At 36.6% G+C, this 13086-nt stretch overlaps 1 protein-coding gene across 2 annotated transcripts in view; it reads left to right on the top strand.

Moving 5' to 3' along the window:
* The window catches only part of Cdc50 (cell cycle control protein 50A), a 141767-nt gene that overhangs the window by 44298 nt on the left and 84383 nt on the right, over positions 1–13086 (top strand). Inside the window, exon 1 of one of the 2 annotated variants that reach the window (XM_089096982.1) lies at positions 4980–5076. The exons of the other annotated variant lie outside the window; for it this stretch is intronic. Coding sequence (XP_088953108.1) covers positions 5019–5076 — 58 coding nt within the window. The 5' untranslated portion in view covers positions 4980–5018. Of the gene's footprint in view, positions 1–4979; positions 5077–13086 lie in introns of those variants that run through there. 2 annotated transcript variants of the gene reach the window in all.

Below are 13086 nucleotides of genomic sequence, written 5' to 3'. Positions count from 1 at the left end.
ATGTTCTAATTGTAAATTTATTATATGCTACCCAATAACAATAATAGCACCAATAATAATAACGAGATAAAAAAAAATAACAACAACAGAAAAAGAAATATTCAAAAGAAAAAAAAAACAACAATAACTCATTTTCCCGCCAAATTTCTTTTTATCACTCATTAATCACCAGCTACTCCTTAATCAATAGGAACTTGAATTCGAACAGCTATTTTTCCTCGTAAGAAAACACTAATTCCCGCTACGTTGGTTACGAAATGAATGATTATTCGTTTCATAAGCAAGTCCAGGAATCAAATCGTCTGGTGAATATTTACCACGTGTCCCATTGGGGCGATTGAAAAGCAAGACAGGTGGAAAAGTTCTTTAGATCCAAGCATGGGCGCCCATATGGGGGGGGCAGGGGGGCTCTTGCCCCCCCCCTGGCTGAATGATGCTGCCTTATTTTTATATTTTTGTTCTGAGATTTCTATTATATAGCATTAAAAGTAGCAATTAGACGAAGTTTGCCCCCCCCCTGGAATGCCGCTTCTGGGCGCCCATGGATCCAAGCGTCTATTCTGAATTCAGGTAGTTTCGCCCTTTTAATCAATAAATCATTTCTCATTTTGTGAACTACAGCCCGGACATCATCATTGAAGTAAATATCACGGAACGACGACACTGTTGTACCTTTTAATTTCTTAGCATTTTTCCAAATATCAGTTTTCGATTTTTTATCAGTTACTTCAACACGAATAAATTTCTGTTGCTTATTCACTTGGGTTACCTTGTATGGTGGGACAGGAGCCATTTCAAGTCCTTCCGCAAAAATACTTTTGAAGATATCCTTCGCATTTTGCTCAGATTGACAAGAGACACTCCATACGATAATATTCTTTTCCAGTTTATCAAACTCCACCCTGGCCAATCTCGTACTCTAGTTATTTGATTCCTTATTGCGGGCTATATAAACATCAGCAATTACATTTACTTGACTCTTTAGAGATTATTTGACTTGCCCAAGCTACCTCACTCGCTCATAATTCTCAATCAGCTGTCTTACAAATCCTGCATGTGATATTTCCAAATTTGTGCCACTTTATCTTCAATTCCTTTAATCCTATTTTCTAAAAAATCTAGCTTTTCCCATTTTCTGTTACCAAACTGATAACAGTATTTACTTTTCGCAACTGCTGAAATCGCAGTCGCAGTTAAACTTTTCGCAACTGCTGAAATCGTGAATTTATTTCTAGAATCAGTGCTACTAGCAGTAATGTTAAAATCATATTCACCCTCTCCCCTCCAAGTGCTTTCTGTATCACTCCAGTCTTACGAGGTTGCTTTCTTTTACTTCCCATGATTATTTTCTAGACAACAAAATTAAAGATCTGCTTACCTCATTAAAGACCAATTGTTTATCCACGTGGATCCGTTACGTGCAGTTTGCTATGCAGCCGTTAATTTGGGCACGGCTCACACCCCTCTTCATAAAAACTGCTCCAAATAATTAAAATTTCAATTAGGAAAAATATGAACTGCCACTTAGATCACAGTTTCCCCCCCCCACCCAGACCCCACTTTTCCAGTTTAATTTCTTCAAAACTCCTGTCAAAACTAAGATAAGCCTGCATAATTCACGCATCCACTGAAACGAGTCAGTTTTCATTAGTATATCTTTACCTTTATGATACTAATGGCTCATTTTATACTTTTCACTGTAATTTTCACTTGATTTGGGTAAATTGGCTTAAACTTTGACCACACCAGGATTTTGACAAAATTACGCAACTGCAAGGGGTATATTATCCTTGGTGTCTATGAGAATTGGAAGATAAAAATACCGTTGTTTGTTGAATACTGTCGTATATGAAATATATAGAGATTTAGAAAACTGAAGAACATTAAACGAGTTTTTGATACGTAGTTATTATATTTTGCAAAAATATATGTGTTTACTATTGCAATTTTTCTGTTGTACCATTGCGTAAAATTTGGAGCTTCAAATAAGAAAGTACTTTGTATTTTTGTTATTTGTTTCTTCTTGAATGTTTACATTTTAGAAGAGCTAAAATCATTGGACGAAAAAAAAAATGCAATAAAACGAAAAACAGAAGTGAGTAAAAAAGTCAAGATTTAGTAATTGCAAGATACAACTTAGGGCCTTAATTTGCGAGCTTAAAAGTGGATTCCAAAGAAGATGTGAAGCTATCTTACCTTTGTGCTATCCAATGAATTCAGATTTTTGCCCTAATTGAGTCTACGAGTGCGTTGAGCCAGAACGCCACAATGAACGAGACAACGGAGGAGATATTGAACGAGACAATGTCTCCTTCAGAAGAGTAGGCAATTGCGAGTACTCAATATCAAAGTATTTTTCAGGGTTTCTGGCTCCTTTGAAATTCCTATAAATTATTTTTCCTAATAAACTTTCACTAATAAGATCAGTCGAAATGGTATTTACTATTTGTAAATCAGCTTCAAATGGCAATTTTTCTCACTACACATTTTTCTCAAAACACAATTTTGAATTTTCGGTTACTATGGGCTGTGGTTTCTCTCTACTAGGTTGCAAAATGGACTGACATGGGTAGCACTAAAAATATAGGCTACCCAGTATTTTACTACAGACAGTTAGTTCTGTTTGTGAGTCCGCCACGATTTAATATCCAACAAGCAGAGATTTACGAGCAAGATTAGACACTGTCAGCTCAAAGTGCGTATAAATGTAATATTTTTACTTATTTTTTTGTCAATTTTTATGATAACATACAAAATTTTGAACCTAGATGAAAGTGTGAGCAAAATGAGCGATCTTTAAAAGGTTTTGCGAGTTCAGGGGGCTCGAATAGGTTTGAAAATTAATGTTAAGAATGCTAATTCGCTAAGGCTAGGAATAAGTGAAGATCAAAAGATGACGTTGGGCAACGAAAATACTGATTAAGTGGAGATGTGAAGCAGTGAAGATGTTAAAAGTAGAATAACCAAGGCTCAGCGTGTTTTCTCACAATTAAAACCATTTGGAAGAATAGAAAGATAAATATAGAAACCAAGATTAGTTTCAGAATATTGGAATATTAGAATAAAAGATTAGAATATTGGAAATTGCAGTGATGACAGTGGTCAAATATGACTCTGAAGCATGGGCGCTCCGAAAATTGGGTGAAGATATGCTAGATGTTTTCCAGAGAAATTGCCTACGGATTGTTCTGGGTACCTGGCTGACTGACCGTATTTATAACAGTATGATGTACGAAAATTGTGGCTCAATCTCGCATTCTAGGGCTATAATGAAAGAAAGGTGAGATGGCTAAGGTACATTCTGTGGATGAAGGATGACAGATTACCGAAGATTGTCCCTTTCGCCCGAAGTTCTTGGGCTAAACGAAAAGCAGGTCACCCACGATTGGGGTGAGAGTATGTCATAAAAAAAGATTTAAGGGAAATTGGAACTTCCTGGGAGGATTTAAAGAGAGAGGCTTTGAATTGGTTGGGATGGAGGAGGAGTGTGCGTATTGGTGTTGGCCTCAGGTGGCTTGGTGCTGCAGTTAGTTGCTAGTAGTGGTAGTAGCAGTAGTATTTTGATCATATACACATGTCAGTATTATTTACTTTAGAGATGGCTTCATCAAAAATAAAATTTCTCACGAAACTTTTTAGTGACTTAAAAGGATAACTGCAATAAAGCCAATATATCACACTAATTTTTACTCTCATTTTTTCTTCTACTATTCGTGTTCAATTTTATTCTCTTCGGTTTTACATACCTAAGAATCGTAAAGCCAACATTGACAGCTGTACAGAAGAAGCATAGCCTGTTTTTCTACCTCAATAAAATATACATAGAAAGCCCAAAACCTATTTGGTCAACGGAATTTTGTTTAAAGTTGATAATAAAAAAAAGTAAAATTATACCTTAGCATATGGACCAAAGGTGTTCGCTTAATTTCTGTATTTGTTGCTAACCTTAAGCGTAAGGCTGGAAACGTTAGTGTGAACACTACTTTTCAACTGTCTAGTTGAAAAGTAGTTCTCAAATGCCCTAGATTATTATCTAGGGTATTCTTTTTATATTTGGCTTCTTCTCCTTTTTTGAGCTACCCTTTTGCGATACCTTTTCGTTCTTGTATTTCTTTCATTTGTTTTTGACGATGATTGTCTGATGATTTAAAGCGTGAATCAAATGATAGTGGCGATATTTTTAAATTGCACCTGCTGACAGATTGCATCTCCTTCATTGGTAACCTTGTTTCCTTTATTTCTAAATGTTTATGTGAGATCATGGACACCCATATGGGGAGCAGAGGGGGGCTCCACCCCCCCCTGGCTGAATGCTGCTGCCTAATATTTTCATATTTTTGTCTTGAAATTTCTATTATACAGCATTGGAAGTGCCGATTAGACCAAGTAAGCCCCCCTAAAATTCAGCTTATGGGCGCCCATATGTGAAAGTCTTTGGTCTGGTACAATGTCATCAATTAAAAAAAAAAGCATAGATCACCCCTTGAATATTATCGTATATCACTATTTTTTGTATTAGAACAAGGTTTTTAATTTAACACTTTACCCTTTATAAGTAAAAAATGAAGAAATTGGTGGGAACCAGTTTGATTTTGGCGTCCAGTTTGGTGTCAACGTTCAAATAAAGTTCTTTCTTATTTATTCATTGATTACTCTTCCAAGAAAATGGTTTTTATACCTGCATCATCGGTCTTTCAAAATCGTTCAATAGTGTGGTCCTTGTTGAGCTGCTCTTTTCTATTTATAGTTGTTTGATTAATTTTTGAGTTTTAGTGCTTCTTAAAATCACGTCTATTTCAACCTCCTCCTAAAATTCTAGATCCGCGTTTGTTTTATCGACATTTGAGTCTAGCTGTTAAAAGGTCTTTTGGATCTCATGTGAACTGTATCTGACTTTATTGCCATCTACATTTAGCTTTTTGGTTTTATGATAGTTTGATGGTACAGATATTTTTCAAAGAAGCCTTATTCTAATAGACTATTTCCCCAACTGATAAGCTTTGGAAAAAGATAAACAAATGTCCTCAATTTCTGACACAAATAGTGTTACTGCGCGAGCATCGAGAAAACCTAATGGTATAAAAAATAGCCTACATTTAATATCTTTCAAAATTGATTAAAGAAAAGCTTGACTTAGCCCAGGTTTTATGAAATCATAGTAGACTTAGGAGCTTGCCTTAACCTTAGGGTAGGCCTATTAAAAACAAAAAACTTTGCTACTATTTCCACATATTTTCAGGTGCTTACCCTCATACCTTTGCCCAATCCTTATTTACACTTTTAAAGATTTGTTGATATGTTTCTTAAATTAAAGAAAACCCCTTGATAGGCCTATGGCTTATAGCCTAGTTCTACTGAAATAACAGGAGTTCTATTTTCAAAAATTAAAGCCAATGAAAAATGAAAAACTAAGAATTATGGTTTCATGTTTGTGTCAGGGTTAAGACCTGGGTAAAATTCTACTTCAGCTACTTTTGGCTAGGCCTAGCCTATCTTGGAAAGGGAAGTAAATTTCTAGGTGACACATAATTTAGCTAGGTTGAAATTGAAAACATCATGTGATGCCTTGATGAACTCTGGTCTGTCAGGGATAGACCAAAGTTTTGCTTTTAAACTTGTGCAAACCTTACAGGATAGTTTTCTATACCTGCATGTTTTTGATCCCACAAGACTCAGAAGTAGGTCAATATATACAAAATCGTATTATTGAGTTAGGACTAAAGCGAATACACCATTTGATGCCCTTTTTTATGCTGATTATGAATATAACAAGCATTTCTATTGGAAATGAGTTTCAGCCCCCCCCCCTATATAGGCCAATTCAGGGTTAGGTTAGGTATAGCCTATATAGGGGGGGACTGAAATTCATTTCCGTTAGAAATGCTTATTATATTCGCAATCAGCATAAAAAAGGCATCAAATGGTGTATTCACTTTAGTCCTAACTCAATAATATGATTTTGTATATATTGACCAAGAAGTAATTCTGGCACTTGTGCATTATACCCACTCTTTTATATATGCCAAATGAGATGCAGCAGTTACCAGGACAGATGTGGGAGAACAAACTCATTAGCATGATGTATTGCATGGTTTTAATTGTGTATACAATATTTAAAATGTTATTTTTTGTTGTTTTGTTTTTTTTGGGGGGGGGGAGGTACCTAGGTTAGGTCAGGTAACGTATTTAATATATGCTATGCTTTACCCCCACCCCCCAAATGTGCAAATATATAGCTCAAATTTGTTTCTAAACTATTCTATATTCATCCTATTTTATTTCATTAGCATTAACCAAACTAGCAGTATATAAAAGAGTGTGTATAATGCACAAGTACCATAATTCCACTCCCCATGTACTAGATTTGGTGATCACAAAATCCCCAAATGAAATACTAGACCTTAAGATGCTGCCACCTCTAGGTAATAGTAACCATGCCTCTATCAATGAATATAAATGCAGCAGTGAACTTTGGTTCTAAATTTTATTATGATTATAGCAAGGGCTGTTACAATGAAGTTCAAGACTTTATCCATTCCGTTTCTATTGTTGAGGAGCTTCAGTCTAGGAATGTGGATATGGATATTGCTTTTGAGTTCATCCAAGAGGTTATAAAAGAAGCTTGTGATAGGTTCATTCCATGTTATTACTCAAAAGAAGGTTCTAGAAAAAGAAGATGACTGCCAAAATTTGTACTTGATGCTATTAGTGATAAAAATAAACAATGAAGACAGTGTATGTTGGAAAAAACAAAGACTTGTGGTGTGCATATAAAAGGGCTTAGAATTGTGCAAATTGATCTCTATGCATTAACTGGGAATCACTTGAATTGTCAATCATCACTAACATCTGAGGGTATCCAAAGAAGTTTTGGAAGTATGTTAATAGAAACAAGACTGATTCATGCATTTTTGATGACCCAGCTACTAGTGAATTAATAAGCAATGATCAGAAAAAGGCTGATGTGTTTAATCAAGTGTTTTTGTCAGTTTTTGTAAATCCAATTGATGTCCATGCATACAATCCACCCCATTTTACCAAATTTGTTTCAGCAGACAAAGTGCCCTCTGATGACTCTGATATTTCTTCAGAGCAGGTTTTAAAAATTCTCCATGACCTTTCTGTTAATAAAGCTCCAGATATAGATGGTATTTCTAATGCTTTTCTTCAGAAGACAGCCACATGTTTAGCTGAACCTCTTGCATTTTTGTTTAACCACTGTCTATTGAGTGGTAAATGCCACTTAGCATAAAAAAAGCAGTTGTAAAGCCACTCCATAAAGGATGATCTAAATCCTAATTTGGAAATTATTGTCCAATTTCAAACACCTCAGTTTTTTTGAGAGTTATTAAAAAGATTATTGTATATCAGATACAGGATTACTTAAAGCAAAATAAATTATGGCATCCGTCACAACATGGTTTTAGAAAAAACAGGCCATGTAATATGCAGTTGCTATAAGTTGTAAAAGATTTCCAAAATATGGCTGATTTTAGTTTGAAGTTTGATTGCTTGTACATTGACTTCAGTAAAGCGTTTGACAAAGTTTCAATTAGTTTGTTGCTTAAAAAATGTGGAAAGTATAAGTTAGGCAGTAGAACTTTAACATGGACTACAGATTATTTATCAGGCCATTCCCAGCAAGTTATAGTCACTAGTGCATTTTCAAGTGAGAGCCCAATTTTGAGTGGTGTGCCACAAGGCAGTTGTTTGGACCCAGTGTTGTTTTGTTTGCTTGTTAATGAAGTATTTGCCTGAAGTATTTTGTCACTCCACTGTCAAACTGTTTGTGGATGATATTATTATTATTTATTTATAACCCGTCGTTACAAAAACACAAGGCAGAGTACAATAAAGATAAAAAAAAATAAAAAAGAAAAAAAGGGACAAATAATACTTCAACGGATACAAACGAGAAAAACACTAAACTGACAAGAAATACGAAACATTTCTACACTTGACTACTGCTTGAGTAAACTATGCCAGGGGTGGTTACCAATTTTACTGTTAAAAAGGGAAATCTGATTTTTAATTATGAGAGTGGGATCTGCCAGTTTATACCTATTAATGAGGTATGTGTTACGTGTCCAGGGGGGGAGCCTTAAAAGGTACTTAGCATATTTAAAAAATATTGCTTGAAGTTTCTGTTTAGTGGTGCATGGAAATGTTCGCCAAAAAGGGCTCAGGTATAAAAAATGGGGCAATGCTAGTGCAGTATACAGCCGAGCAAGGATAAACCGGTTGAAGCTGAACTTTGTTGCAACCAATCTGCTGTATGCAAAACTGGTACACTTTTCTAGATGTTGAATTAATAGCTGTTGTGTGTGCCTCAGCGTTTTACCAATCAGTAGTCCAAGATAAATGATGTGATCTGCTGGCTTAATACTTGTCTGTCCAAGGTCTATGGTAGGCGGGACTTGGTTTTCGGGCCAATTAAACAGTAATACCTCTGATTTTGCAGCGTTAAATTCTAGGCCTATTGCAGCATATTGCTTTTGAAAAATAGCAAAATTGCATTCAATGCCACCAATATTCCGGCTCATATTTAAAATATCGTCAGCATAACAAAGAAGAGAAAGGTCAATACCATCCAGAACACACGTTATTTGGTAATTTTCCTGTGCTGGAAGAACACTGTTATTAAAAGCCAGGGCAGAAGTAGGAGCACCTTGCCGGGCGCCTTTTTGTACTGGGACGGTTGGGTAAATTTCACTTATATTCTTCTCGGGCAAAACAACTTTTATTTGTGCCTGGAGGTTTACATACATGTCCTTTAATGGCATTATGACATCTCGTTGGACGCCTCTCTTTCCCATTTCTAGAATAATTTGGTCGTGGATAAGGGAATAAAATGCACGCTTGACATCATGAATACCAATCGCGACCGACTCACCTGAGCTTTCAGCGTCAATAAGGACAGAAGCCATGACGCTTAGCGCATGGCCACAACCAAGACCAGGTTGAAAGCCAAATTGGGAGGGTGGTGCATAACATTTCTCATTTATTTCTTTAATTATAAGTAGCTCAAAAATTTTGCAAAAAGTTGTTGATATAGTAATGGGTCAAAAAGACGTACATTCTTCCAGGGGTTTCCCCTTTTTTGGCACAGGGGTAAGGGACCCTATGCAAAAATTACTGGGAACCACACCTTGCACAAAAATCATCTGAAAAAGCAGGGCAAGATGCTGAATGAGCATTGAAGATGGGTTTTTTAAATGAAGAGCAGAAATTCCATCAGCACTACATGACTTTTTCTTTTTAATGTGACGGAGCACGTTCTGAACCTCGGATACCAACACAGTAACATCAGAACGGTCGGTGCTTGATAGGAAATTATGCAGTTCTGCCTTGTATTTTGCGCTAAGAGTCGGACAGGGGGATTTAAATTCTTGTTCGTAATAAGTTCTCCAAGATTCAAGGGAAATTGAAGATGCAGCAAAATTCGGCTTTCTTTCGGAAAGAGTCTTACACCACAAAATCCCACTATCAGCCAAGAGCCTAGCCAACTATACCTGCACACAGAGCATAGAAATCGACATCTATCATCATATATTATAACTCCTAGAGTCGAAAGATCTGCTGAAAGATATCTGAATATATCTAATAAATATGCGGCAATCAAGCCAGTAGCTCTGTAGCCCACAGAGTGAAGCAAAAGGAAAAGGGCTAAATAGTGTTACTGAAAAGCCCGCCTGCTGTTAAATAGAAGAAGAAGAGTCTTCCATATAAGGTCAGGATTTCGTAGAGCATCTTCAGAAGACTTAGCAATTACATTAGACCGGTGGAGAGCCAATTCTTTTCCAAACTTTCTTTTTGTAAGGAGTCTAACAGCATTTACAACCCCAATTCTCGGCCGTCCACACTCCTTCCAAACAGAAAGCCAAAATTTTGCCTGGTTGCATGCATTAACTAGGCCAGCATTTTGCGACCAACCTGAAACTTGTGTACCGGTCTTAATTTTCTTTATGGGAACAGCAGCTTCCTCAGCTGAGCAAAGAGCATGTGTAATTTGGGCGGCATATATATCAAGTTCAAGTCGGGCCTCTTTCGGTTCAATTCGTCGTGACTGGATCAGAAGGTTAAATGGGATTTTAATTTTAGCTAAAATTTCATCCGCAACTTGCGTGTAAACCGACGTATTAACATTATTCCAATCCCGTATTTGTGTCCATTTTTTTGTAGTTTTTGCTGCGTTATTTTGGTGTTGATGCTCAGATTGTGTAGCGGGAGGTGTGATTTGCAGTTCTATTGAAAAATGGTCAGAAGTAAAAGTGGTGTCAGACACCCGTACTGAAGTAGGGAGTAGGTCTTTAGAGCAAATAACATGGTCTAAATTAGAAGTACTTCCTGTGTTGTGTATGTATTTAAAATTTTGTTTTTTTTCTAAAATGGTAAATGTATCATCTAGGAGACCATGTACCATACTTTCACGATCACCAGTAAAAAGCGCGTTAGTTTCAGTAAATTCAGCACTCATAGGACAGTTAAAATTACCTAATATTACACAAGGCAATCTTTCTAATCGGATTTTACTAAGACATTCAGCTAATTTACGTAAACTTTGCGCAAATTCGGAATGTGATGCGTCATCATGATAGTCGGTTGGCATGTATACGTTCACAACAACAAAATTACACACTTGAACCACTAGAATGTTTTGCGTTGAAAAAAACAACTTTGATTCAACATTGTTACTAATATACGTCACGAGACCCCTGGAGGGCCTTCCTTGGAACAACATACATGTTATTAGCACGGAAAATGTCCAGTTGACCTACAGAAATAGGAAGAGCAAAGTGCTCTTGGATACACACAATTTGATTGCTTTTTAGCATTTCACAAACTATTGGGTGCCTTTCTGCGAAATTCCCATTCATATTCCAAGATAAAAATGTTCATTGAGTAGCACAGGCAAGCCTATTAGCTTTTGAGTCTGCGTTTGCAGGTTTATTTGCTGAGCAGCAGACGCTGTAGCAAGAATGTCCACTAGTGTTGCAGCTTATGCAAAAAAGCGGTTGTTTACAGGGATTGAGACGATCAGATGTATGTTCTACGGATCCACATCTGGAACATTTGGGCTGATTGGTGCACTCGGATGCTAAATGACCGACTGTATGACACAAGTAGCATCGTCTTGGAGTGAACACGAATACTTCGGCGGGTAGTTTTTCGTAGTGCACTTTAATGGAGTTGCGGACGAAGATTTCGAGCTCGTGTCGCGACTCAAAATAAACTTTGAACACACGAGAGGATCCACATTGCATAACTTTGTAGCACAGAGGATAAGTTCGTGCAATGACTGCTCATTCAGGTCTTCAGGGACGCGCTTGAGTACACCAATATAGCTCGGTGAGCGTACGGACGCAGTAACACCACATTTATCACTTTTGAGTGTTGAGGCAATTGTATCAGCAGCTTTCTTAGATTTCACCACTAGTTTCCAGTCACCCTTCAGTTTACGAAGCTCACTTATTTCCTCGCTGTTTGGACAGACCTTGTCAATAAATTCCTTTTGCGCACTAGGTGTATTTAAGCTGTCAGGTAAGTTTTTGAGGACAACAGTGAGTTTTGAGAAAATGCCCTAGATGATTGGTGTAAATTGAACTCCATGTTTGTAACCTTCAAAAATGTTTTGTACTTCATTATTTTTTGAAAAGCTCAACTTATAATTACTTTCTTGGTGATACACCTGTTTCATCTGCAAATTCAGTAAGGGCATTCACTTTGGCATGTGTCAACAATTTTGTGAAATGTTAATTACAGCCTGCTTCAAATTAAGAGAAGTTTCATGAAATTTAACCTTCACACTTTTATGACATTATACAAGACAATAGTAAGCTGTACCCAGTGGTAGAATATTGTTCCTCTGTGTGGTATCCTATATGGACGTGTGACTTGCAGCAAATTGAAAAGGTTCAATATTGGGTGTCAAGGTTTGTGCCATATTTGAGCCATTTACAATATCAACATTGACTGGAGTGTTTGGGACTTCCTTCTCTGGAGTTTCAATGGGATAGAATTGACCTGATCAATATGTTTGATATTATGAAGGGTGTCAATAATGTGGACTGTTCTGATTTCTTCAAACTTAGTCACTACTCAGCCCCTCAGCAATAGTACAGTTTATATGACACAAGACAATAGTAGGCTGTGCCTGGTGGTAGACTATTATTCCTCTGTGTGGTATCCTATATGGAAGTGTGACTTGCAGCAAATTGAAAAGGTTCAATATTGGGTGTCAAGGTTTGTGCCATTTATCATATCAACATTGGCTGGAGTGCTTAGGACTTCCTTCTCTGGAGTTTTGATGGGATAGAATTGACCTGATCAATACGTTCCATACTATGAAGGGTGTTGATAATGTGGACTGGGCTGATTTCTTCAAACTTAGTCACTACTCAGCCCCTTGACAAAACTTGAATAAACTGTATCAGCCTCAAGTGCACAAGCAAATAGGTCAATGTAGCTTTATTAACCAAACAACAAAACTTTGGAATAGTTTACCTGATACTGTAGTTTCTGCACAAACGGTGCAAACATTTAAGAGTGCTCTTGTTGAAACTGAGTTTTATGGAAAACAGTTTCTGTAATATAGTTGTTGTATAGTTGCTTTTTACTGATGATTATTCTTGTTTTGAGTTTTGCAGTCTTGCTGTTTGAGCTGTCATTTCTTGTGTTTGTATTGTGACAAGCCTATGGCTTCCTCCTTCATTGAAAAAAAATTACAATAATTACTTCTGTCACAAATTGTATCTTCAGCCCTTAAAGGGGCCCTCAAGGTATTTTATATGAATTATGAAAGAGCATACAAAAAGCATCAAATGATTTTTTCACTTTCATCCTTGCTAAGTTATATGGACAACTGCACATTTACCATGAACATTACTCCCCCTCCTCTAATGTGCAAATATATACTCTGAATTGTAGACAGCAAAGTTTTGAATCACAAAGTTTGGTTTTATTTTTGCTGACAGAATTTGAAAAACTTGAAATGGTAGGAAAACAGTTTGAATTGAAAATCAAGTATTTAGCAGGTTAGGTTATAACTACTTTATGTGGTTACAAAAATGGAATATCTCTGGTGTC

This window comes from Artemia sp. Qi Xiang Cuo, chromosome 11, assembly GCF_049724085.1.
Source record: "Artemia sp. Qi Xiang Cuo chromosome 11, ASM4972408v1, whole genome shotgun sequence".
NCBI lineage: Eukaryota > Metazoa > Arthropoda > Branchiopoda > Anostraca > Artemiidae > Artemia > Artemia sp. Qi Xiang Cuo.
Note: the sequence above shows the minus strand (reverse complement) of the source record. Positions and strands in the feature narration are given on the sequence as shown.